Genomic DNA, 27,279 nt, shown 5'->3' with positions numbered 1-27,279 from the left:
AAATGAGTATTGCAATGACGATTGGGATTAAATACGTTGTAGAGTTCTGTTTTGTGTATTTGGAAATGTATGTGACAGATCAACACAAAGTAGGAGACAATATTGCAGTGGAAGGCCATTTGCTAAAACATGTAGGGGTTTAGAGATGCATTTTGAGGCATCTCTCCGCAGGCTTTTCACATCTGCAGACTCGAGTGTTTGCCTCATGGTTTCAAAATAGCTAAAGTTGAGTCAGACTTTATCTTTTGAACAGCAGTTATCAAATGTTTTCCCAGATTCTCACTTATATTTAGGTCTGAACTCAGATTGGGCCTTTCTGTCAGGAGAATATACTTTGACCTAAACTATTCCAATGTTGTTCTGGGTGTTTCTTTAGGATTGTTGTCCTGCTGGAAGGTCACCCTCCTCTCCGGTTTCAGGTCTTTTGCAGCTTCTAACAGGTTTTCCTCCAGGATTGCCCTGTATTTAACTCTATCCATCTTCCCATCAAGTCTCACCAGCTTTCCTGCCCCTGCTAAAGAAAAGCACCCCCACAGCACGATGCTGCCATCGCCACGTCTCACAATGGGGATGGTGTATTCAGGGTAATGTAAATTTTTAGTTTCCCACAACACAGGCCTTTTTTTTTTCATTCAGGGCACAAAAGTTCAGTATGACCAGTGCTCTTTCTATCATGTTTGCTGTGTCCCTTAAGTTGCTTTTAAAAAAAACTGCAAACTTGACTTTTCATGTTTTTTTTTATATATATATATAGGTTTGCCACCTAACACATATTTAAACTTTATCCAAAAACGTTATCCCTGGCCTGTCTGTTGTGTTCCTTGGTCTTCATGAAGCTGTGTGTTAACTAATGCTCTCTAACGATCCTCTGAGAAAATTAATTGTGTGTTGGTCCTTCACATAAAACGGGAAGAATCTACATCACACTTTGAGGTTCTAATATTCAATAATATGTGTATCCTTTTAAAGCAGATCCAGACAGAATTTTTTTATTTTTTTTTTAAATCTGCATGGATGATTGCAAAGACCCACATGTTGCTTTACTGATTCACTCAAATAAACACCCCCACACAGGACAGGCTAATTGCATCCAACAGCTTGAAAAACAGTATTAAGCAGAGGGCAATGGTCTTCTTCATAGTAAGGCAGATGGGCAGCGTGTCTTCCACACCTGCCTGATGCTGTCATCAGTCGGCAGGCGGGGAGGGGAACCCGTGCCCTTACCTGCAGCACCACCAGACAAGATTAAAGGGATGAACAGACAGAAAAACTGATACTCATGCTCAATATATCCTCCCACTCAGTCTGCAGAAACAACACAAAGCCACTTAGTGGGTCTGCAAGCAACACCAGTGTTCTTTAAAAAAAACAAAAAAAAACAAAGGTAGAAAATGGGTTTCCACACTCACATGCTGTTTAGCTGAACTGCCGAACTTCTGCTGACACAATGGTTTGAGTTTTAATAGTTTTAATTATTCCTGTTTAATTGGAAGGAAGTCATTCGCCTGTGCATGGTACACAATCAAAGGACTTAATTAGCAATTATGTAAGGGAAGCTTTTTAGTAAGGTGCGGCCGTTCTGGGAATGCGGTAAATGTGTTGAATAAAAAGATTTAACAATGAAGAGAGGACTGTATCAATCAGGGAGGGGTTAGAAGAGGAGGGGGCTGATAGGAGATGATGATGTCACTGTGTGACAGATGAAACATCAGACAGACTCTCAGCTCTCTCTCTCTCTCACACACACACACACACACACACACACACACACACACACCCACACACACACACACACACACACACACACACACACACACACACACACACACACACGCAAAACTCAAGAGGCTTCTCATTATTGTTCAGCAGACACATGGAGGGAGCGCCCACTAACCAGCTGCGCTCTGGGAGCGGACTCTCGGCATCCAGGTAACACGGGAATACGTTTTATACTTTATTTACTTCAAAATATTTGGCATGAATGTAAAAGATTGTGATTCAGTAAACCTCTTTTATTTAATGCAAGCGTTAACTTGCTAGTCTTGCAATCCCTGCGGTCCTGATTTAGTCAGAGCTACTCAGGGTTTTCACTTAGATTTGTTCACCTAGTGCACAGGTTACACAAAGTAATATTTTGAACTGCTCCAGATTGATTTCCATCTATTTTGTTTGTGTCACAGATTCTTATAATGAAATAATCAACGCAAGTTCTCAGCACATTCATCCAAGACGTGCTCTTCAGAAAAAAAAAAAAGAGCCCCCGTGTCTCTCTGGCTATGTTGACACAAATGCAAGTAAATTGCGTCTGATTTGGGAGCACTGACAGGGGTGGAGAGGTGCATGCTTCTGCAGTCGCGTCTCCGTGCATCTGCCGTGCACATGGCTCAGAGGAGGGCTGCAGGTGGCTGCTGCTGCTGCTGCTCCCGGGCTCCCCTCAACGAGGACAACGCTCGCTTCTGCCTGCTGGCCGGCCTGATCTTCCTCTACCTGCTGTGCGGAGCGGCCATCTTCTCGGCTCTGGAGCACCCCTTCGAGATCCGTGCCCGGATCCTTTGGAGGCAGCAGCTGGAGAACTTCACCAGGCGGTACAGGGTCAACCTGGGCGCCCTGCACACCCTGCTGCGGCAGTACGAGCAGGCGAACGGAGCCGGGATCAGGGTGGACGCGCTGAGGCCGCGCTGGGACTTCTCTGGAGCCTTTTACTTCGTGGCCACTGTTGTCTCTACCATTGGTAACGACTCACTCCTAAAACTATCAAATTCATAACAATAAGTGATGCAGGTGCCAGGCTTGTGAAGCTACTGTAACCTCTGACCATGTCACCTTTCCGTTTGTGTTTTCCAAGGTTTTGGGATGGCCACGCCAGCAACCATAGCTGGAAAGATATTCCTCATCTTCTATGGCCTCATCGGCTGTGCGGCCACCATCCTCTTCTTTAACCTCTTCCTGGAAAGGATCATCACCATGTTGGCGTACATCATGCGTTGGTGTCATGAGCGGCGGCTGAGGTGCGGCGGAGCGGGCGTGATGTCGAGCAGAGAGGAGTCGTCCGGCGAGGAGGACAGCCTGGAAGGCTGGAAACCGTCGGTCTATTACGTGATGCTGATCCTGGGACTGGCGTCTGTCGTGATCGCCTGCAGCGCCTCCACCCTCTACAGCTCCATGGAGAACTGGAGCTACGTGGACTCCCTCTATTTCTGCTTCGTGGCATTCAGCACCATCGGCTTCGGGGACCTGGTGAGCAGTCAGAGAGAGCGCTACGAATCCCAAGGGGCCTACCGGCTCGGAAACTGCCTTTTCATCCTGATGGGAGTATGTTGCATCTACTCGCTGTTCAACGTCATTTCTATCATCATTAAGCAAACTCTCAACTGGATCCTGGGTAAGCTGGTCTGCTCCGGGAAGCGCAAGCTCTGTTCCTGCCCCTGCCTTCGAAGCAAAAGCCAAAGCAAGAGGGCTCCGGCCGCACAGCGCCGCGTGAAACGCAACGCCGTGCAGCCCGTCTCCACCCAACGCCCCGTGGGCAGGCGGCACCACACGGATGGCTCTGTGGAAACCGTGTGCGACAGCGAGACAGACGCTGGCGCAGGGGCAGAGGTGCACCTGGGCCGTCGGCTGTCCGGAGAGATGATCTCCGTCAACGAGTTCATGGTGTCTAACAAGGTGTCCCTGGCGCTGCTGCAGAAGCAGCTGAGTGAAACCGCTCACCAAGGGCCGCGGCAGAGCTACGGGCACCAAAACGGGTTTTCTGGCGGGGTGGGGGCCCTGGGGATTATGAACAATCGCCTTCAGGAAACCAGCGTGGACAGATAGCATCACTGTTTTGGGCTTTTTTTTTTAGACAATCGTTAGTTTACCCACCTCTGTATTGCGAAACCAAATTACGTGAATCCTGGCTGTCTCCGTCCCAAGCGCAGTAGATTAACTCAACAGGGAAAACAAAAGACTTCCATCGTGAACTCTGCCGAGCAAGTAAGTCATCGTTTTCTTTGCAGAGGTGATGGGGGGGGAAAAAAAGAGGAAAATTCAGCTAAAAAAGACTTGTGACAAGGGGTCCGATGTCCTTAAGTGACTGACTCATACCAAAGCAATCAGGCGGGAGAAGCGGTGAAGGACCACTTAAAGGAGGCTGCTGATTTGAAGAATGCTGCACATGTTGCTGGACCTCGAAAAACCCGATAGGGTTGTATCAGGCTGCAGTGGTTAATAATCAGTGTACAGAAACGATATCGCCCTTCGCTTCTTAGATAGTCGGTGCATTCTGTAAATCGCGTCAAATGTGACCGACGTTTAATAAAACGCAAAACCACAGAAACGTGAGGAAGCACCAAGAAAGAGACGTTTTAATTTGTTGATTGCTCACAGAGCACCCATCCTAGAAGTCATTTAAATTCACAGTCATCTTGAAGGAGATCCAGGGCTTTCAGCAGAGAACATCTAATCAAGCGTGGCTCGTAAAGGACACTCCTATGTCAATAAGTGCCGCACAAGTAGTCACGCCATCATATAAACACAGAGAGAAAGGCTTAGGCGATCCATGGCTGAGAGATCCTTTACTATGCAAGGACTAAAGTATCCATTTATGGCATGTAGCATTCATGTGATGTGTTTTCAACAGACATTTTAATTTACAAGTCAAAACCTTTTTTTCTTAGATTTGTTTTAATAAAGGAACATACATTTTTGGCAGAAGTTGGTAAGTAATTTAATAAGTTTGCCAGTTTGTAGTTCATTTTTCTTGTTGATGCGAGACATATGGACCAGAAATCCAGAAAAAAAAAATCATGAAATAAAAGATAAAAGCTGATGTCCCTGATTAATCAACGAAAGGGTAAATCTCCAGAAAGAAAAAAAAGAATTGAGTTTTTTGGAGAATTTTTTTTTGTCAAGTGTTGCGGGATGACGTTTCTTGTTCCAGGTCACTAAGTTTGAACGCATCTCAGGAGGGATTGTGGCCGACTCCTTTCTATGGGAACTCTAAATCCTTTAGAGTTTTTTCGAACTGCTGCTTGGTGACTTAAAGCGTCAGCTCCCTGCAATGTGGCAATCTACGACCTTATCGTGTTTCTTGTCTATCCACTTCTTTGCTGCCTTGGTTACATGTTCCTAATTGTTGTCCTGTGAGAGTTAATTTCAAAGCCCGTCTTCGTTATTCTGGCTGAGAGAAGAAGAAGAAGAAGAAGAAGAAGAGACTTGTCTGGGATTTTGCAGTACATGACCCTGTTCCGCCTTGTAGCTATGAGAAGAGCTAACTTGTCTGAGACGGTCTCTGTGATGCTCCTGTTCATTGGCCCTTCAGTGCATTACGGTCCTCTATATAAAAGACAGCCCTGAAGCTTATTCTTCCCCCCTCTGTTCTTGACTGTTAGCATTGGACTTATTCTGGTAATACTCAGCATTACTAGTCCTCAAACACGGCACATTATTATAATCCCGTGGAGCTTAACTTTGGTTGCCTTCGACTTCAGCACTTTCTACTAAGCCTTCTCCGAATCCTTCAGAAGTATGTCTGGCAAATCTAATTTGGAACCATATAGGACCCTTTTATTACAGTGTAGTGTGCTACCAGTGGTGTTTCAGGTGAATGTGGTCCAAACTACCTTCAGATAATAAACAAGCTTCTCATGTATAGCTGTTGACGGAAAGGTCACGTTTTTCATGCTGATCCACATCCTTTGTATCAAGGTGTTGCAGGGAGCTCCTTACTGGGAGCCATAAATCGTCATGTTAAATTTCAGCCTTGTTCAGATTTACTGACCTTGATGTCCATTGACTGTTTTTTTGGTCTTGCCAAAGATAACGGAGCGGTTGGAATAGAAGAAACCTTAAGCAGACATCGGAAATATCCATAAATGATGAATTGATTTATCTGTATGCCAAAATAGCCCATTGACAAATTGTGGAAGCATCTTGTGCGATATTAATTTCTTTTAATACAGATACAGTTTTAACTTTAATGCAATTAGTTTTTTTTAATTAATTGTTGTTCTTGTCTGATATTCTGTCACACAAAAAAAGAAAACGACATTATGAGTTGGATTTTTTTTTCTCTCTCACAAGTGAACAAACATACAAAATCAAACGGGAAGCAACAGGTTAGTCATATGTTCTTTATTCAGATTAAAATCTTCACTTATCATTTAATGTTTAAACACAGAAAATGACACACACAAAAAAGAACAGAACAACGTAGTACGATGCAGATAAAAGAACCGATGGAAAGATTGACCCGTTCTGTTGTTTTGTCGCTGATGTTTTATCTACCATATAAAAGATAAATAAGGCAGCACAGTACATGATCAATTCACTGAAAAAATACATTTCACAGACAATTTCAGAATGCCTAGAAACATGGTGAATGTATGGATATGACCATGTCAAATTTGATTTGTCAGTAAGTACAGATTTAGGCCATTTTTGTATATGTTCTGGTCAAACTTCTTGAGAAGCAGCTCTTTTTCTGCAGTTATAATAAAAATACAAAGACAGCCACAGCTTTGGAAAAAAGATAATCTCTCCTGGATTGCAAAATGTAATTTTTCTTTAATGTATGTATATTAAAATATCTGTCATCATTTGCTTGTCACCAGCAATAAGAAACATATATGATTGAGTTCCCTGACTCAGTTAGTTAGTATTTCTGATAGGAACAAAAGGCCATCTGCATGTTTACTTATGGCTCGCTTTTGACAATGAAATGTAAAGGCTTATTTGAATTCTAAACATTTATACTTTCATCTCTTTAAAATTGTAATCTTTAAAATACAACGTTGTGTGTATCAAACAGTCCTGGTTTTTATCCAATGAAAATGTACAGTGTCACAGTTGATTTTTATCCAGTTGTACTGATCTGTCCTCTGAATTTATTAGCTGTGCTGTGTGTTCACTGAATTAGAGGCAGAGGTTCATTGCTTGCTCTGTGTCCGAGTACGTTTTTACAAAATATCTGTCTCGTATAAATATAAAGTTGTAGGCTTTATTAGATTTCTTTTTGCATTGTATTTGTTTTCACAAGATGCTGCTTGCTCGCATGATGTGAGCAAACGCCTTTGCCAAGGTCATGTGAATTCCCTGTTGGTCAGATTGCACATGTGAGGAGAACAGTTTAACTTTCACATTAAATACAGCCCCTCTGGGTTAGAGATGGTCTTCTGCTTCAGGGTCTCATGAACTTCCCAAAACCTGTTAAGACAAGCGATGTTGAAAACAAAGATAAATGTCCTTATTTTGCATATTAAAAGATTAGTTGCCGTGCTTTCAGGGAGAAAACTGTGTAGTGCGAACTCACATTTGGTACTGCCGGCTTGTGTGTCTCTCTTTGATGATAGTAAGCAGAGATGATACAGTTCCTTCTATAACACACGGATGTAGCATGATGTTATTTGGAATACGTAACACAAAGTGTGGCTTTAATTTATATAAATACTCATTAAGTTTGAGTCTGGTTATCTTACTTGCTCTGGATGCCTCCACCCGGAGGTAATCCTGGAATGACGGTGGACGCCAGGACTGTGAGGACGGATAGGAGGTCAGGCTCCTCCCCCGAGGCAGATAACTCATCATATATTTCTGTCAGATAAAAGGACACAGAATCACTGGCATGAGCACTTTTATAAAGTATTTACATACTTCTTTCTGAAGGTTTACATTTGCAGTACACATAAACTTAAACTGAGTTTTATTGAAAACTAAGTAATAGGTTTGACACCCCACCTCTCGTCCAATGACCTCTGGAGATAAGCACCCAACCCCCCAACCCCCCCCCCCCCCCACACACCCCATCCCCACGCTCTGACCCAGCAATGATAAGCAGGTATAGACTACGACTGATTGGATGGATGGATGGATAGATGGAAGGATGGATGGAGCCGTTCCAAGGTCAATTATTCTTCATCAGTGCTGACAGAGTGTTTGCATAGTGTAGTATGAGATAGAGTTAGGACATCCCTGCAACACACGAATAGCACTTGCTAGTAGAGTTTTTGTTTGGAAAAACTGGTATTTGAAAACCTGTTTCCAAAGTAGAGATGCTTTAAAAACTCTGTAATGTAAACATGTGAATTACCTACAGATAATCAAAAGGAAGAATGTAGAGATCCACTTTGTGCATGACTGTTATCACTTTCTGTGTTAAAAACACATACAAAAAAACTGAAGTGTATTTTTTTTTTTTAAATCTCTCTCACTTTGTCCCTACTTTTTTCACTTATTTTCAAATGTGAGCTGAACATTTTAATAACCAGGTACAAAAAAATAGAAATCAAAGTAACCGCTGTTTTAAGAAACTCTTTAGTTAAAGTAGCACCGTGTAACTTTTAGCCACTTGGGGAAGCAAGACTCGTAACTTCCAGGTTTAGTGCTCAGGAAGGCCACTGGCAACACTGCACTGTCGAAAAAATTAAACAGTCTTCCTCCATGTTTTGGAGTCTGATAGCAGACCACTTTGGATCAGCAGGTTGAGAAGTCATGGAGTTACTTGTAAAAACAAGGCCACATTCACCCCTCTAGATTAAATCCTAGATTAAATCGTACATCAGAGAACCAAAAATATGTCTGATTAGTTAAGTGTCATCTGTTTAGTTTTGGCCGCATGACCATAGAATAGGTCATGTGACTAGACGAGTTACAGTACATAGACATGTTTTTGAGAAGGGCAGCCTGTACAGAGCATTAACATAAAACTTGCAATGTTCTGCTTTAAGATCCACATTCACCATAATTAGTTTCCTCCTCATTTGAATTTCAATGTAGTTAAAGAGGACATTTAAACCCCCTGCTGGCGGGGCACATGTATTAAATGTTTACGACAGAAATCTCACAGATCGTCCAACATAGACAGATTTTTCTCTTTCAAAATTGTGGAAAAGTTATGCACCTAAAAAATCTCCAAAACTAGTGTAGCAGAGGTCTCGGAGTTGTGATTTTAATGCCAAGGAATTTTTTTTTAGCATGCCAAAGATATGTGTTGAAGCCTGAATTGGTTTTCAAAACACTGTGCATACTACAGTATCATAAATTACCTAAAGCTGCAAATCTTCCCATGCCACTAAAATGCGAGACAGCTGTGGAATACAGCGAAGGGGGTTATGACTGTGGTATGATCTTTTAAACTGTGCCTCATAATCAATTTGGTAAATAACTGCTCTTGGTAAAAATACACAACATTAACTGTGTTTGTGTTCATAATTATACATACTAATTTATTCAGATGATTAGTTACTTGCAACGTATTATAATGCTAGTGCTAATTTGTATAAATATATGTATATACATATATACACACACACACACACATATATATATATATATATATACACATATATATATATATATATATATATATATATATATATATATATATATATATATATATATATATAGACAATTATTAATCAATGGTAAATACAGAGTTTAAACAAAGCCACTGTTGTGTATGACGTGTCACACACACACACACACACACACACACACACACACACACACACACACACACACACACACACACACACACACACACACACACACACACACACACACACACACCTGCCACTTTGGATTCCAGCAGGTCCTCCAGCTCAGCCTCCTGGTGTAATGCCTCCGCTGACAGCTGGGGGGCGCCTGGGAAGCAGAGCAGGATGATGCTGATGTTGTCCAAGCTGCCCTGTGGAGCAGAGCAGAGCCAAGCAGCGTCAGCACGGGTGAGTAATGATGGCTGACCTCACAAATGTCAGCACGCAGAACACTCTTTCGTCCTGCGTGAATGGTTTCGGAGACAGGTCAGTTTCATCTCAGGGGTTGAACACCTCTGTCAGGAGGATGAAGTGGAGCAGGAAAGTGTAAACCGAGCATGACATTTTGAGTTTGTTCTGCACTTCCAAACTGGAGCTCTATTACATAATTGAGACATGATGTCCTGACAGGGTGCAGCATGGAAGCAAGAAAGTGGAGGAATGGTGTTTTTATCTGTGAGCGTATCTTTCTCCAAAGGAATAAGATTTAGGGCATCCATTTAGTCTTGTCACACGCCTAAATTGTTAGGGGATGTAATCGCTGAGAGTTTAGGAAATGGATCCATCCATCCAGGGATCCAGGAGAAATCAATGTAACATATTCTGACACCCCTGCGCTCTATTTAGAGGCGCTGAGTAGACTATTGTACCATGAAGAGCAACTGCAGTGTAATTGAAATGCACGCTTTAGCTGAGGCTGGATTTTAAGCCTGAATCATGGCTTTCAGAACCAGGGATTCTGAGTGATGTTCTTAAATGTCAGCGATGGAAATATATACATTTTACTATGTATCTGTAATATGTAAATATAACAACAAATAAAAAGATTATGGTAAGAATTCATCCATTTTAACAAATCCCATTGAGCGACTGAAAAAGAATAATGGAGACGCACTGAGAAATCGACTGGCTACTGGAATCGGCCCATTTTTTTGGCTCGTTAATGTTCTGATCAGAGAACACATCGTACGTGAGTGATCTTCAGCGTGGATGCTGTAACGACTCAGTAGGACAGCCATTTCAGTATCAGTGAAAGGTTTAAAAGTGATAAAGAGGAAGAACAGAGATGTAAGATACGATGTAAAAGGAAACTATTTGCTACACCATGTGAGGACATGCCTTCAGTTTGTTGCCAAGTCATGTTTTTGGACTGTGGGCAGAAACAGGAGTACCTGGAGAAAAAAAAAAAAACACATGCACGGGGAGATCATGCAAAAACTGCATGCAGAAAGAGCCCAGGCTGGGATATGAATCCAGGACTTTCTCACTGCAAGGCAACAGTGTTAAAATAACTTCTCCACCGTGCAGCCCTAAAGTAAGATGCTGAGGACAATTAAAACTGTCAGCTGCGTAAGAACTGGTCAAAACCGCTATAAGCGGGCCAAGGCTTTAGAAAGCATGGGGATTGGAAATAGGTCTCAGAATTCTGACTGCTAATACAGACACAGGATGTATCCGTTTTCTTTCAGTAACTTGTCTTTATTCAGTTTGCAAGGCTATTTCTAAATGTTTAGGTCTTTTCGATTAGATTCTTTTACTCATGTTTGTCATGTTATGTTCCATTTGATGTCTTAAATTTATGTTTTTTTCCAGTTAAGTGAATCCAAAAAAAGGTAAAGATAAAAAAACAACAACAACTGGCCTATTGAATGAATAGTTAAATTCAATTTGGGTAAATTGTTAAATAGTTCTCAATTTTTTTTTTAAACTTAACACTGTCTTTGAAGGTTGCTCAACAATGCTGCTCAATTTGAATTTAAAAGGGATTCTGGCAACCTTTAGCTCAGGGATAACATCCACAGTCCATTAGGAGTTATGTAGCCTAGCATGGACCTCATGTGTCGTTTTGCGCTAGAAGTAAAGCTCTCATCACAGTAGGACAACCCTGCGACTAAAATGGCTCGAATCAACATGCACTGGGTTCACTTTGACCTTGTAAAGACAGAGATCAATGACTTGAGCGCAGACGTCCCTCAGGTCGGTGCACACTTGCAGCCGGTTGTGGATGAACGCGCACAGCTCCTCGTTGCTGATGGTGTCCCACACGCCGTCGCAGGCCAGCACCAGGAACTCGTCCGCCGGCGACCGCTCCACCACGCACACTTCCGGCTCCGGCGACACCATCTGCTGGCTGGGGATCCGGTTCTCTGCCCCTTTGTAGCTGAAGTCCCCCAGAGCACGGGACACGGCCAGGGAGCCGTTGATCCTCTGCAGGGACACCGACCCGCCGGCGCTTTCTATGCGCTCTTTCTCCAGAGGGCTGTAAGGTTTGTGGTCCTCGGTGGAGAAGCACACCTGCCCCGACCGGCACAGCATGGCCCTGGAGTCGCCACAGTTGGCAAAGTAGATGTAATACGGGGAGATGAGGGTGGACACCACGGTGGTCCCGCCTCTCTCCCAGCCTTCGCGCCGGGCCGCAGAGTGCAGGTGTTTGTCGGTCTGCATGAAGCCCTCTATTATGGCCCCTTTCACCTTTTCAGGGTGGTCCTCGGCTCCAATTCCAGCTGGGTGCACAAAGAGTTGCAAACTGAGACAGAATCAAAACACGCGCATTGTCCATCTCCGTCAAACGTTGAGTGTGAAATCTATTTACCTGTGGCCAGGATGTGGCCCAGAAGGTGCTGAGAACAGTACTGCGCCACCGTGCTGCCGGCGTGGCCGTCGAACACCGCGAAGAAGCTCCACTCCGCGAGCTCGCCACCCAGCTGGGGCACGCAGTTGTGGAAGTCCTCCATGTTGGCCCTCCAGCCCTGCATGCTGCCCAAGGCGTACGTCAGGCCCCAGCGGGCGCAGCCCTCCTCCGTCAGCTTGTCCAGCACGGGCTTGTCCAGGTACGGGCTGGGGAGGACCTCCTCCTTCTCCCCCTCACCTGGCTGCTCCGCGTCCGACGCTCCCCCGCGGCCCCCTTTGAAGAAAGAGCTGACCCTCTTCTCCGTTTCTTTGACCAGCTGCCGCACGAACGCCGGCATCTCCACGCTGCCCTTCCTGGCTGTCCTCATGGTTCCTGTGTGCAGCTGACGAGGGTGGGATCTTCTGTTGTCCCGGAGGGCCCGAGCTTTGGGTCTGACTCTGGGCCTGTGCACTGTCTGCGTAAGCCCTGCTGCTCCAGGGCTCAGAGCATGGCTGCCTCAGCTACTGGATGTTCTCTCTGCCGGCTGCTCGTCCCCCCCCTCTCTCTCTCTCGCTGCTCATCTCCTTCGCCCTGCTCTCTGGAGACCGTTAGAATCAGCGGTCTCTCCTCCACTCCTCCTTCTTCTCTCCTCTTTGTTTGGTGTCTTCTACGTGCGACTGTGATTTCACCTTCTCCCTCGCTTTTTCTTAGCTCTACCCTCGTTCTCCAGCTCTCCCCTGGCCTTGTTATTTTCCCTGCCTCTGCCGTGATTGGCTGGCTATTTGTGTGCACCAATCTCCTCCCGCTGTTGCGCCGCCGCTGTCATGTCTGAGCTCTCCCTCTGTCACCGTCCTCCTATCTGCAGCCCTGGCCCTTCGCAGACTGATGGTAATCTCAACCTTTGATGAGCTGGGATTATAGGCTTGTGGATTAAAGGGCTGTCGGCCATTTAGCGACCATGTGATTCGATGGGACTCTGTTGTGGATGATCTCTTTAAAGTGATATTACATGTTATTTCTTTTCCTTTTTTTTTTTCTTAAAACATTTAACATGATGAGAGATGCTTCCCCTAAAAGAAACCTGTAATTAAACCTGCATCCCTTGTATAATTATGCTCAAGGGTGAGCTCAAGAGTCTCCGACTAGAATTTAATCATTGTTGTTTTTTTGCATTATAGCTTTTTGTGCATCTGTCTGAACTTCTGAGAGCTTCCTCTTCTGCCTGTTTGTTCACAAATATGAAAGCTTCGGACTCAAACCTTTCAACCCTTTCAGATTTTCTTTTATGTCATAACCACTGTATCCGTTGATTTTATTGACATTTTATTTGCTAGACCAACACCAGGTTACAGATTAAATTATGAAAAGGCTTTTCCTGCTGGATTTAAACCATTCCAGTGTGGCTCTGAATGAAACTTTGTCCCGTCTCTGTCTACCTGGAACTGCCACAGTCTTCCAGACTCCACTCTCAAGCCTTTAATAAAGTCAGTCACGCAGTTAGAAGACGATCTTGAGGTATAATTTCTGTAGAGCCAAACTGCCACAATGTAACCGGCAACCGACCTCTGCGAATGCCTGAAATGCCTCTACAGGACACATGAATAACAAAAAAAAGTCCTTCGTAGCCTCTAACAGATAAGATAAGATAAGATAAGATAAGATAAGATAAGATAAGATAAGATAAGATAAGATAAGATAAGATAAGATAAGATAAGATAAGATAAGATAAGATAGGCTTTATTGATCTCACAATGGAGAAATTCACTTGTCACATCAACTCATACAAGAAGGTGCAGAGTAGGAAAGGTGCATTCAGTTATATACAGTGAATCTTCATTTATATACAATGGATCAAAAGAATACAAAAAGAAATAGGAATGGTCATATGGTGTCAACCTGCAAGATTTTCTTGCAGGTTGTCGTGCAATCCGCTCCATCTGTCTTTTAGTCAACTATGACCTGCTGTTCCTGCCACAGTCATATCTCACCATGGGTTAAGGTGTGGTTAGGAGGGTTTGCAGTGCCAAACTTCTCCCACACTCAACCAAACAGTTGAGCTTTGGTCTCATGTGACGCAGCGCCCTTTTCCGACATGTTTGCTATGTCCCCCTACATTCATTTGGGCAAACCATACACTTCTGTGAGGGCCACATTTGTTGAGTGCAAAACTAATAGTTGTCCTGTTGATAGACCCTCCACCCTGAGCTGTGTCTCTGTAGCTCCTGCTGAGTTAGCCTGTGCTTCCTGGCAATTTCTCTGAATAATAGTTCTATTTCTCAATTTTGGTGGACGTAAAGGTGTGCGGTTGGCCTCGTCTCTCCACTGGATGCTGCTGCGGACGCCTCGCACACTCTGATGGAACTTTGCTAACCTGTCATTCAGGTGTTTTGTTTTTAAGAGAGAAGCGATGGTTTTCTTCTTCTTTTTTGAAGCCAGTTGTCTCAGATAGAGAAACTTTTTTTTAATACAGGCAGTGTGGCTCATCATTCGGGGCAGCATAATCAGGGGAGACGCCATATCCTCAAGCGCTTAATAACAAAAACAAAAGCATTCTGTCAGCTGAGCTCCAAGAGTTTTCCAGTTTTTATATGCTTGTCCTATCACCGGTTTTGTGCAAAATGTCAGAAATGTAATGAAACATGGCCTTGTACCACAGCTAGCTGAAGATGCTGAAAAAGGCATCTGATTATGGTTTGAATTTGGTCTTGCCTCCTTCCCACCCCCAGCTTTCCCCCTTTACATTTACAGCTTCCAGAAAACTGTAAAAGTGCTGAAAGCCTGAGTTCTTTTAAATCAAGATAAAAAACACATTTGTTTAGGATTGCCTTTGTCCGTTCTAGTTAAACTGTTTTACTGAAACATCATTAGTTCAAGTTTGTCGTCCAACTTCAATATTTGCTTTTAGTTTCCATTTTCCCATGTTTTATTTTGTTTCATTTTTTTCCATCATTTTATTCTGTTTTTATTTTCCTATACTTTAATCATGTAAAGCACTTTGCATTGTCTTTGTACTTGCTATACAAATAAATCTGCCTTGCCTTGCCTTGCCCAAAGTTTAGATCTCACTACTGTTTGTTTTTGGTCTTGGCCCAAACTCAACAAAAGATCATCTTGGCTACAATATGATCCATTTGTCAGGACGTGGGCTAATGACCCATACCAGATTAAATTAAATTAAATTAAATTAAATTCAATTAAATTCAATTAAATTCAATTAAATTCAATTAAATTCAATTAAATTCAATTCAATTCAATTCAATTCAATTCAATTCAATTCAATTACATTACATTACATTACATTACATTTTATTTATATAGCGCCAATTCATGAAACATGTCATCTCGAGGCACTTTACAAAGTCAAGTTCAATCATATTAGACAGATTGGTCAAAGAATCTCCTATATAAGGAAACCAGTTGATTGCATCAATTTCCCGACAAGCAGCATTCACTCCTGGAGAAGCGTAGAGCCACAGGAAGAGTCGTCTGCATCGTACATGGCTTTGCTGCAATCCCTCATACTGAGCAAGCATGAAGCGACAGTGGAAAGAAAAACTCCCCATTAACGGGAAGGAAAACCTCCGGCAGAACCGGGCTTAGTATGAACGGTCATCTGCCTCGACCGACTGGGGTTACAGAAGACAGAACAGAGACACAACAAGAGAAACAAAAAAGCACAGAAGCACACATTGATCCAGTAATCTGTTCTACATTAGATGGTAGTAGCGGGTGAGCCGTCTTCTCTGGATGATGTCACAGTTAACAAAACGCCAGACCAGGTGTACCTACTATGAAGATAAAAGAGAGAGAACAGAAAGTTATAAGCAGAAATGATGACAAGCAATGCTTAATTGAAGAACAGTAGAACTCGATAGAGTGAGAAAAATAGGCCCTGATGTCCTCCAGCAGCCTAAGCCTATAGCAGCATAACTACAGAGATAGCTCAGGGTAACATAAGCCACTCTAACTATAAGCTTTGTCAAAAAGGAAAGTTTTAAGATTAGTCTTAAAAGTAGACGGGGTGTCTGCCTCACGGACCAAAACTGGGAGTTGGTTCCACAGGAGAGGAGCCTGATAGCTGAAGGATCTGCCTCCCATTCTACTTTTAGAGACTCTAGGAACCACCAGCAGACCTGCAGTCTGAGAGCGAAGTGCTCTGTTAGGAACATACGGGGTAATCAGAGCTCTGATATATGATGGAGTTTGATTATTAAGGGCTTTATACGTTAGAAGAAGAATTTTAAATTCTATTCTTGATTTAACAGAAAGCCAATGAAGGGAAGCTGAAATTGGAGAAATATGATCCCTCTTGTTGATTTTCATCAGAACTCTTGATGCAGCATTTTGGATCAGCTGAAGACTTTGAACTGCACTTTGTGGACTTCCTGATAGTAAAGAATTACAATAGTCCAGCCTTGAAGTAACAAATGCATGGACTAGTTTTTCAGCATCACCCCTAGATAGAATATTTTAAATTTTGGCAATATTCCGGAGGGGAAAAAAGGAAACTCTGGAAACCTGTTTAATATGGGATTTAATTGACATGTCTTGGTCAAAAATAACACAAAGATTGATAGACTAGTATGGGTGCTCTAAGATTTATACTGATGTCCTTATTTAGGCGCTCACCCCTGCTGAGGATCATTTAAGAAAGTACATTTGGTTAGTCTGACTCAGAGGTGAAGTCCCATTTAAAATCCCGTGAAGGCAGCAAGGCGTGCTTAACTTCTCATTCACAGCTTTTTCCTTTTGTTCTCCTTTTTAAATAAATAATGGGAGTCTAAATTAAACTTTTTTTTTACTCTTCAAGATGGATTCTAAAAAAGTTCTGAACGTCGTGATGATTTGATGGTTTTAGTCAGTCACATCAATCTTATTGATAATATGGAGTTTTATCCAATCAGCACCCCATGTCAATTTTATGTCAAGTTAGTCAGAATGATGAACTTAGATGCTGAAATAAAAAAGTAGCTGTCTGGCTCAAAGAGATACTACAGCCTCTATCCAGAACTGAAAAGGGGCCTAGATGAACCCGTTTACATTTAGACTGCGAACCCTTACGTGAAGTGATGAGTGTCTGCTGCTTCCATCTGCATCATGACTCAGCCTCCATTTGAAATTCATCAGTTTGTCATCGGTGCCGCCGTATGCAGCTGGTGAAGCCTGCAGACCTGGGTTGTTTCCTCGTGAATCCTAAACCAGGGATGAATTTCACATCAGTAGCTGCTCCTCGTTGGTGCGGCCGCACGCAGAGCCCTCCGTGCGCGGGGGTCCACCACACACTGATCGAGAAGGCATGGGGGTCCGAGGAGGCTGAGGAGACATGTCTCAGGTTCCCAATTTCAGTGTGTGTAAGAGGTGTGTGTGTGTGTGTGTGTGAATCGTCACAGGGTGTATCCAGTATGGGATAAAATTAGGCCAGGCCAGCCTTATACTGCTGACAGAGCATGGGAGGCCAAAAAAAGCCCGGGGCCAAAGCCAACAGTGGAAGCTCAAGGAAGCGAGGGGAGCAAGCAGGATCTCCGCCGAAATGGCCTCCAAACGTAAGGAAATAACGAGCGGCAGCTAAAAGCTTGGAGAGTCGGTGGAGTCCAGCTGTCAGCTGGAGGGGAAAAGGCTCCTTCCTTTTCTCCTTTGGGCTGATTTGGGCCGGAGTTCAAAGTTAAACCCTCCGGTCCGGCATGTCTTGTTTTTTTGGTGGACAGAACGGGACTCAGCGAAATGAGACCCAGCAGTTGATTGAATGCCGTTTCGTTTTTGGTTCATTTTTAAGATTGACAACTCTTTCAGGTTTGCTGCTCGCATGTGTTGCCTCTGTTGTTAGGATTAGTGTGCAGTTAAGAGGAAAGTCCTGTGCATGGCATGCCGCGGGGAAATGACTTAATTGGTGCAGCGGCCAAAGTGAGAGCGGATCAGACGAATCCTGGATATGACTTCAAAGAAGGAGCAAATTTGAAACTTTCATCATCTGAAACTATATGATGAAAACCAGCTCCTGCTTAATTATGGCGCTTCATCCCCTGTTCTTGTTTGACTTTGAGTTGAACATTTTAATGTGTGAGATTCCTAAATGTTTACATAAGACATATATCTGTCTGAGATGAGATTCTCATCTCTCATGTATGATTTGGGATCCTATCTAATATTCCACATCTTGATTCAGAACCCATGAATCACACATTAGGAACAGTTTCAGGTATATCTTTAATTCTGTTCTTCTGAATCTGTACATGTTTCTGTTGATTTAAATCCTGTTTTATTTTTCATGCCTCATCATGCCTGTTGAATATTCATTGTTTTTTCTTTGAAAAAAAAAAAAATCTGACAGAGCCACTGGGCCTAACAGTCTGCCACAGATGTAATTGTTTGCTTGTGTGGATAGTTAATACAGAATAACCTGACCCGGGGCGGGTATTCCCACCTCTGGACTGAGTTACCTTAAGTTTTGGAATGATGTGAAACAAGGTGGCTCGTTTAAAGGGATAGTTCAAATATGTAAATGGAGTTCTGCTGAAGGTTTGTGAGTAGTAAATATCTTACCACCAGTGAATACAGTTAAAATCAGATATTTACGTACCGTGTATAAATAGGCACATAACCTTTTCTTCCCTCACTGTATGACGTTATATGAGACTAAACTTTTCCCCTTTTAGGTTACTTAGGATTATCAGAATTATTCCAGCTCTCTGAAAACCACAACAATGAGAAAATTGAGAAATGTTGATACATTTTCTTAGTATTTGGTTGAGTTCTTTTACTTTGACTTTGCTGTTTTAAGTCACTCTGTATCTAACTTGTTAGTATGCTAATAGTAATTGTCAATTTGGAGGACCAAAGATTTAATGTTCGGGCTGATGTCTTGCATCCACGCAACGTTCTTTCCACATAATGCCATGTATAATGTGAAGTAGTCAGGTGGTGTTCTCAGACTTATAAACCACCTAATTAATAGGTATAGCTATGTTAGAATCACCAAAAACATCCAGTTGAACTGCTAAATCCATTTATTTATTTTTATATTACATACATTTTGCTTGGATTACTTTGGTCATTGTCATTTGATTCATTTGTTTCATTTCCAGGTCAGGGGAAACAAATTGAATTAATTGAGTCTATATTTCAATCAAGAATTTGTATTTTGGAAACAGTTTTTCTCATTTGAAATAAATAAAAATTCTGTTTCAAGCCAACCCCCCGCCCTCCCCGCCCCCAAAAGAAAACCAAATTAAAAAACCCTCACAGAGTTTTTTAGAATAAGGACCCTCTTTTACTGTGAAGTAGAAAAAAAACAACAATACCCACAATTTCATTTCAGCAACGATGGCATCCCTAACGTCATTCTCAACAGCACTGCTGTATCTAGCCTTGAAAGAAATTGGCCTGTGAATTCTTGCTTCTGTCTGTGATTGCATGCATGTCTTTGATGGTACTTGAAGACAGCAACTCGCTGCCGTTTTTCATTTTTTTTATTTTATTTTGCTGACTTTGTGGCAGGCGGAGGGAAATGGTGGAGGGAAATATGAAGCAAGTGAAGCATCCTGGTCAAACAAAGCCAGGCTCCTAAGGTTGTCACATTTGCGAAACAGATATTTAGCACATCCATAGTACTCTGTTTAAATACTTTTCAGACTAAAACACAATACCATTCAGGGACAATATATATATACAATCTTTCAATAAGAAAACCCTTATATAGACTCTCTTTTTTGACATTGTGTTGTGTAATATCACAGAATACAAACCAAGGTAGATGAAAATGTGTTTTCTCCTTTTCTTCGGGTATTTTTATTTATTCACCGTCCAATCCGACTCTCAGTGTGATCTTCAATGCGCCGCTTACTTCCTGTGTGCATTACAGTGAAAAAGTATTTATACCTTTACAGATCTCTATTTTTTTTTTACACTTAAATGTTTCAAATCACCCAACATGAGGCCAGGTGGGATGACCTTAAACAAGCCATTCAAGCCTTTCATGCTCAAAAAATATAGCTGAAATAAAGCAGCAGTGCACAAAAGTGAATAAAAATTACCCTAAGGGTCATTTATGATGGCAAACCAGTCATTAGGTAGAAGAGGCAATTACATTTTCACGAGGTGTTATTTGTTTGATACGTTTTCCCTTAACAAATGAAATCAAGATTAACAAAAAACCCCATTGTGCTTTTACTCAGGGTATCTTTGTCTGACGTAAATATTTCCTTCATTTGCAGTCATGGATCTGGTGTATTGGAGGAACATGAGGTGGACCGGCATGGTATTTACGGGGCTGGTGATGGGCCTGGCCAGCCTCTTCCAGCTGAGTGCCATCACTGTGCTCTCCCACGTCTGTCTGGGTATCATGAGCGTCACCGCCACGCTCCGTCTTTACTATAAACTGCTGGAAGTGCTGCGCTGGAACCCTGGGGTGCACCCCTTTCAGTGAGCCTGTCTGCATACATTCTTTTCGCATGTCGCACTGGATCTCCCTTTCTTTTGCGGAAATGTAGACATTCGTCTTGATTTTAAGGTAGCATGTGATTGTGATGGATGCACTGTGCTAATGACGTTTTGCCCAGGTCATACCTGGACTACGACAGCTCGCTGACTGATAAGGAGACGGTGATGCTGGTTGAAGAGGTGGTGCTGCTGATTGCGTTTGCCGTTACAGAGATTAAACGCCTCCTCTTCATCGAGAACATGATCGACTCTATTAAGGTCTGAGTGTGATAATAACGAATTATGTTGTAACATGTGCCGTATATTTAGAGCCTCTGTAAAGGGAACGTTCTCACTAGTTATTTGATTGGTATCTCAAACTTTGGTTCGTTTTTATGGGGTTCTATGTGACAGACCAACAAAAAGTAAGAGTTATAAAACCAAGCAGCCAAGAGAGCCATGGTTACTCTGGAGGAGTTGCAAAGATCGGAAGCTCAGGTGGACGCATCTACTGACAGCAAAGCAACTATTTAGAAATAAAATCTTGCTTTTGTGGAAAGTGGCAAGAACATAGAAAGCCACAGAAAAAGCCACAGAACTAGAAAGCCACAAGAAGTACTGTTCAAGGGTTGAAATCAGCCAAGTAGGGGAGACAGCAAACATGTAGAAAGTGATGCTGTTGTCAGATGAGTCCAAAATGTAACTTTCTAGCCTACAGGCTAAACTCAATGTGTGGTAGAAAACCAAACATTGCAAACATCCTTTTGACTTCACCCTCCACATGATGCATCATGATACCAGCTGATGGGAAGAGGGTGGGAGCTAAAGAGACTAGAGCAATGAAAGACAACCTGTTAGAAGCTGTGAAAGACTTGAGACTGGTGTGGAGGTTCGTCTTCCAGCTGGAAAAGGATGCTAGACCCACAGCCAGAGCTACAATGGAATGGTGTAAATCAAAGCGTATTCATGTGTTGAATGAATGGCCTAGTTAAAGTCCAGACCCAAGTCTAAACGAGGATCTGACATAAACATTTCTACTCACACACGTTTTCCATCTAATCTGACTGGGCTTTTGGGCATTTTGCAAAGAAGAACGGGACAAATGTCAGTCTCTAAACGTGCGAAGCAGGTAGAAACATGCCACAACTGTCTTGCAGCTGTAATGGTGGCTCTACAAGGCATTGACTCCAGGGAGCTGAATGTAAATGCATGCCTCATTTTTTCAGATAGTTATTTGTAAAGAAAACTGATAAGAATCTATCATTTACGTTCCCTTTGGAATTATGCGCCACTTTGCGTTGGTCTATCACATAAAATCTGAAAAACATAAAAAAAAAAAAAAAGGCTGCGATGGTCGTGTTAGAAAAACTGAGAAGGAACAAGAGGTTTGAATAGTTTTTAAATGACTAGTTTGCGATCAATGATGCTGGGTTTGAAAATGTTTGGCACCATCTGGTGGTAGTAAAAAAATAATTTAGCCTATTCTTTCCCTAAGTATAAACATGACTTTACATAGAGGTCCAATTCGCTTAACTAGTCTTTAAAATGAGTAAGAGTAAAAAATAAAACAAATATATATAATAAAAAATAAATAATAATAATAAAAAAAGGCATTAAAGTATGAAAAATGTGAATTGATCTTCATGAGTAAGGAAGGTAACCTGACTCCGCCAGATAGATTTGCTCCGCATATCCATCTGGAAACCTTCCGTTGAAGTAATTTTGGGAAGGGGCGAAAATACTGGTTAGCTGATTGGCCTATGTTGGTGATAGACGGGCCAAATGAACCAATCAGATTCGTCGTCACTCTGTTACGAGCGACGACGAAAACACAACCACAAGCCAAGCTACTCTTGCTGCTGCAGGTAAAGGCTCGTTAGCTCAGCAAATAAATACTCTGTAATTCCGATAAAACTTGCTCGATAGCCACGCTAACGCTAGTTTCATCGGCTGAAGCCGCCATGTTGTTTAGACTGAACTGACGCGCTTCCCGTTGCGTCACACCTCAACCCGCCTCAAAGCCAACGCTGATTGGACGTTCGTTTGGTGAACGGCTCCAAATTTTCTTCAACGGAGAGTAGCCAGACTGATCTGCGAGTGAAACCTTTAAAGCTCGCGAGATCAGGATGGTCTCACGGGGCTATAAGGAAGGGGCAACCCGTCCAAATTTGTCCAAGTCCACAGTCAGTCCAGTAACTGCAACGTTTCAAACAAGCTTCAGCCGTTTAAAACGTCGTAACTGTGACAAGGCTGGACTGAAGTATATTTAACCACTCAGCACACTAACGAGCATGTAGGAGAAACGCAGCAAAGAGCGGCATCTTGGGGATGCCACGTCTCCATAACAACCATTTATCTTATAGCCTCTGTACACATCATTACCTGCCTAGGGTGCTAATAATTGCACAAGGCGCTGTGTGCCTTTTTTTATTAAATCTGGTAACATGAGAGAGAAAACTGATGAAAAAACATTAAGGCAAAGACAATATATATATATATATATATATATATATATATATATATATATATATATATATATATATATATATATAAACATTGAGTAGCTTTGTTAAAAATGGAGGTGTACTGTTGTACATGTAACTCCTGCAGATTTAAAAAGAGATTGGAATCAGACTTTTTAGTTCTGACTGGTGATTGGCAGATCCAGTTTATAAAAATATGACTTTTCCTCCATTCCCATTAAACGCTCCATCTTTAAACGAACCAAGAGCATGTACTTTGGTGCACTGTTTCTGAGTTTAATAAGAACAAATAAAATCAGCTTAGTGGTAGTGATGTCTGCTCTAGTGCTTAAATGAGGAAGTTGTTTTTATTCCCTTTTTCAGGGGGTTCAAATCTAATATCCATATCGAAGAACCTGCAGCACATTTCTTTCTTGTATGTGTTACAGGCCTTAATAAATGAATGAACAAAATAAAAAACACATATAAATCAGAATTATGATCGTCCAGAAAAAACCCGATGTCTGGTTTTCAAATCAAACAATGTTTTGTCTGCTGTTTATCTGTGAGATCAGTTCCTTTACTTTGTAGGCGGATATGATCATACTGTTGAATTCTCAACTTACCTCCTCCTCTGTGCCTCAGTTTGTGTTGCTGCTCTATCTGCTGACGTACGTGGGCATCGCCACCAATGGGCTGACACTGATTATAGCTGGTGAGTGTACATTAGCCAGTATTTAAATCAACCACATAAAGACATCTGCCTCACACTTCTTACCACATCTGTCCCAACCCTATAGCTAAAGATCCATTTACATTAGCCTTTAATGACATTTAGATCTTTTTTTTTGCTTTTGCTTCCAGCTGTGATTGCGGTTTTCTCCCTTCCTCTGTTCTATAAAAAACAGCAGGTACATGTTTGATTTTTTAAAAAAAACAAAACAGTAGATCTTTAATAGGAAACAAAAGTTAGATTTGCCTCGGAGATATTGACCTCTCCTTTTGATGGCAGGTACGGATAAGGAAGCTGGTCAGAGCGCTCAGAGCATTTGTGAAGAAAATCAAAAATCTGTAAGTAACCTACTTCTTAAAACACATTTCTTTTTTAAAAAACATTTTCCCCCTCTTTTTAATCATTTGTTTCCCCTTATTGCAGGTTTAACAGCCTGTATCAGATGGTGAGACCCTCTTCCGCCCCTGCCTCCAAACCTGTACCCCCAGCTTCTCCGGCCGTCAAACAGAAATCCAAGTCAAAGTAACTGTTTGGTTGCGCTCTGCAGGAATTTGGGATTCAGAAAATGTTGGAAGGGTTCATCCCTCTGTGGGGCCGCCCGGTGGGGGCAGCTCATTTCCATCTCTCCTCCATGATTGTTTACGGGAGCAAGATTTAATTGATGCCGACAGCAGAAACAAAGCTGCCATTCACAGAGAGAAAGGGAGGGCCTGAGGATGAAGTGGGAAATGTTATTTACTGGGATGCTCTCTGTCGGCAGCTTTATTGTTACCGGTTCACGCGGTCATTTTCTAGACGCGATGAGAACATATACCTTTCTATACATCTATATCTTTCTATTCAAACTTTTTTTTTGATGCTAGTTTCACGATGAACTGCAGTTCTTCATTACAAAACAGCTAATTATTGCTGCTTCTTTGTTTACAGCCTTTAATGCTTGCTGAGTAGAATAAAAATTATTATTACCATGTAATGGTCTTCAACCACTAGAAGTTTATAGAACCTTGGCAAGGCTTGGAAAATAAACAAAGCATTACGCTCTGCTCGGTGAGCAAATGGTATTTAAATCAGGCTCAAATAAGTAAGAGTGGTTTATTTTAAGGGCTAATGTAAGACGGGGGTTCTCAGGTGAATAAACAACTAAATCTGAGTTTTCAGATTTATTCATTTTGTGGATAAAAGTCAACTTTCCCCCTGTTGCTTACTGGTGGGGTCAACATGTAGTTCGTTTTCTGACCACCAGGAGGCAGCGCTGAAAAGATGAAAAATTTAGTTACCTCCAATGCCAACATGTCGTGTCAGTTTTAAAGGTGCTCCTTTGTCTTTTTATGGTTCAATCCACATAGATAGATAAAAATGAAGCTGAAAAACAAAACAAACACAAACAAAACAAAAAAAACAGTAAGCTTTCCTTAATGCTACGCTGAGTTGCTTTAACCGATTCCTCTACTGAGATGCACCGAAAGCAAACAAATTAGAAAAGGAAAGAGAGCAGCGAACTAAAGCTTGGTATAGAAGTTTGACATTTTATCTTTATCCTATATAAATCCTTTATTTAGAGATTTCGGTCATTGCAGTGTCTTTATCTTTTGCTCCTCCACCATTCGTGGTTGTCTTTAACTCTAATTTACTGGAAAATTATGTGAGTAACAAAACACAAAAAATAAAAAAACTGTCCCTGCTTACCTAGTATGACGTCTCAGTTGAAACACCAGACAAAAATTGTCTAGATAGATAAAAAACGGTGAGTTGACTCATTAAATGACAACAGGTGGGTGGCAGGCGGCCAGACACATCTATTTAGACAATCCATTACGTTTTGCTCGAGTGCAACATTATTTCAGTCATATTTATCTTTAATGGGATTTTTTTTTTTTTTTTTTGTCAATAACCGAGATAAACCTTCCAGGGTTATATATTTTTTTTTATTGCTGAGACTTTATAAACCTAAACTGCTGCTCCAGTTAAGCGGACTGATACTTTCTGACCTCTTCCATCTGTATGTGTAGATGCATACCATGCTTAGATCCTAAAAAAAACATGAGATTAACCAACAACAATTAGTGCAGAATTGGGAAGTTGAAGGAAAACTATACATGGTTTTATAGGAGACCAAAGTTTAATGCAAAACGCGAGCCCATCTCATGGTCGACAAATGTTGGCGGCAGCATCATGATGTGGGAATCCTTTTCTTTAGCAGGGACTGGAGCTAAAAACAAGGTAATCCTGGGTGAAAACCTGTCAGAGGCTGCAACATTTTTTAACATACGATATAAAACACTAAAGCTTGTGAGCTGAATGTTTTTGACTGTATAAAGGGCAAAACTACAGTGCTTTAGCAGTGTATTTGGAGGCTTTTTCTTTATTGAGACGGCTCATCTATAAAGAGCCGGAGAACTGCGTGGGGGTTTCGGTGCATTCTCCTCGCCAGCAGGCTGCTTTGAGCATGCCAAGGTCAACGTAAAAACAAAGCTGCAGTCAAACTTTTGAGTCTTAATTAGTTTAAATTACACACAGTGTGCATTACATCCACGTACATTAACATGTTTACTCTGTCACTCTGTCTTGTGATGTTTTGGATCCAGATCCAAAGACGGATTTACTTCCGTTGTGTTTTCACTCGTCTCGTTTGTCATCAGTGCTTTAAACTCAAATTCCAAACTGTACATGCTCTGTACTTTTGGTGAAAATAGAAAGTCCTGAAAGTTTGTTAATGTGAAACTGGTCTAAGGGATTATCGATTCTAATAAATGTACAATCACAATAAAACTTAATCACGGTTTTAAAACGATCCAGCAGCCTAAAGCACCTGTATCACCGCCGATGTGACTTTATTGGTTTTCTATTGGTACTTACAATTTTTATTACTGCCTGATAAAAAAAAGGTTATTTGCTACAAAGGTGTCTTGAAAACTCCAATGTTTAGCCAACGTGAAGAACACAGGTAGCTGAAGCTCAGCTTTTTTGCAGCGACTTAACCAAGACATCGTCTGTGTTTATGCCTGTGATGAGAAAAGATTTGCTCCTCAACCTAAGCATCGATGAAGCATCGATTACTGATGGCAAAAAGCAGTCAAGCATCACCTTTTATTTGGGATATATTTAGCTCCAGTTGAAGCTGTAATGGCACATTCAACCACTAGGTGGCAACCTTGGAAAGGAGCTGCTGAGCCAGAGCTGTGAGTAATCTAAGCTAATACAGGATTCATGGCAAACACTTTCTGCATGATTTCAGCAGGGCAACATCTAGCTCAACATTGCCATATGTCCTTTTTAAAATGGTCCCAGCATTTAATAATAAAAACAAACACCCTCCTCCTGCTCTGTGTGTGTTGGTGACTTATAGATCTTTGTTTTTAACAAAGGAAAATAGAAAAACCAGAGTCAGTTCACACTCTGTCTCATATCTTCAAGGGCAGCTTCTCTTATTGCCTTAAATCGTGACTCAGAGCTCCCATTTGTCAGTGTTTACTTAAAAAGCTCGCTGCACACGCTCACACGGGGCTGTTTGATGGTACACAGCAGCTCCAAATCAATTCCTTTTTCTTC

General features: G+C 41.9%; 3 protein-coding genes across 3 annotated transcripts; 2 read left to right on the top strand and 1 right to left on the bottom strand.

Annotated features, from left to right (window-relative positions):
• Positions 1–1,853: 1,853 nt before the first annotated feature.
• Positions 1,854–4,682, top strand: LOC105929350 (potassium channel subfamily K member 13). The gene is made up of 3 exons (XM_012867078.3): positions 1,854–1,929; positions 2,181–2,731; positions 2,846–4,682. The coding sequence occupies exons 2-3, from the start codon at positions 2,341–2,343 to the stop codon at positions 3,811–3,813; spliced, it is 1,359 nt and encodes a 452-aa protein (XP_012722532.3). The 5' UTR covers positions 1,854–1,929; positions 2,181–2,340; the 3' UTR covers positions 3,814–4,682.
• Positions 4,683–6,542: 1,860 nt separating this feature from the next.
• ppm1nb (protein phosphatase, Mg2+/Mn2+ dependent, 1Nb (putative)) lies at positions 6,543–13,655 on the bottom strand. Its single transcript, XM_036143288.1, has 6 exons — positions 12,103–13,655; positions 11,442–12,013; positions 9,544–9,661; positions 7,455–7,569; positions 7,289–7,352; positions 6,543–7,182 (listed from the first exon to the last, which is right to left on the bottom strand). Exons 1-6 carry the CDS (start codon positions 12,506–12,508, stop codon positions 7,165–7,167), a joined length of 1,293 nt encoding a protein of 430 aa, XP_035999181.1. The 5' UTR covers positions 12,509–13,655; the 3' UTR covers positions 6,543–7,164.
• Positions 13,656–17,554: 3,899 nt separating this feature from the next.
• On the top strand, positions 17,555–27,044 carry rtn2b (reticulon 2b). Its single transcript, XM_012867152.3, has 7 exons — positions 17,555–17,663; positions 20,331–20,538; positions 20,676–20,814; positions 23,643–23,712; positions 23,862–23,908; positions 24,010–24,068; positions 24,154–27,044. The coding sequence occupies exons 1-7, from the start codon at positions 17,651–17,653 to the stop codon at positions 24,254–24,256; spliced, it is 639 nt and encodes a 212-aa protein (XP_012722606.1). The 5' UTR covers positions 17,555–17,650; the 3' UTR covers positions 24,257–27,044.
• The last annotated feature ends 235 nt before the right edge of the window (positions 27,045–27,279 follow it).

Source organism: Fundulus heteroclitus, chromosome 11 (assembly GCF_011125445.2).
Source record: "Fundulus heteroclitus isolate FHET01 chromosome 11, MU-UCD_Fhet_4.1, whole genome shotgun sequence".
NCBI classification, from domain to species: domain Eukaryota; kingdom Metazoa; phylum Chordata; class Actinopteri; order Cyprinodontiformes; family Fundulidae; genus Fundulus; species Fundulus heteroclitus.
The sequence above is the reverse complement of the archived record's forward strand: the minus strand, read 5'-3'. Positions and strand labels throughout refer to the sequence as shown.

Coding starts and splice junctions, on each gene's coding strand:
- LOC105929350 (XM_012867078.3), top strand. CDS start 2,341: ATGCTTCTGCAGTCGCGTCTCCGTGCATCTGCCGTGCACATGGCTCAG. Junction 2,732..2,845: donor CACTGTTGTCTCTACCATTG/GTAACGACTCAC, acceptor GTGTTTTCCAAG/GTTTTGGGATGGCCACGCCA.
- ppm1nb (XM_036143288.1), bottom strand. CDS start 12,508: ATGAGGACAGCCAGGAAGGGCAGCGTGGAGATGCCGGCGTTCGTGCGG. Junction 12,014..12,102: donor GGGCCACATCCTGGCCACAG/GTAAATAGATTT, acceptor TTGTGCACCCAG/CTGGAATTGGAGCCGAGGAC. Junction 7,570..9,543: donor GCTGGAATCCAAAGTGGCAG/GTGTGTGTGTGT, acceptor TTTATCTGACAG/AAATATATGATGAGTTATCT.
- rtn2b (XM_012867152.3), top strand. Junction 20,539..20,675: donor CCTGGGGTGCACCCCTTTCA/GTGAGCCTGTCT, acceptor CGTTTTGCCCAG/GTCATACCTGGACTACGACA. Junction 20,815..23,642: donor ACATGATCGACTCTATTAAG/GTCTGAGTGTGA, acceptor TCTGTGCCTCAG/TTTGTGTTGCTGCTCTATCT.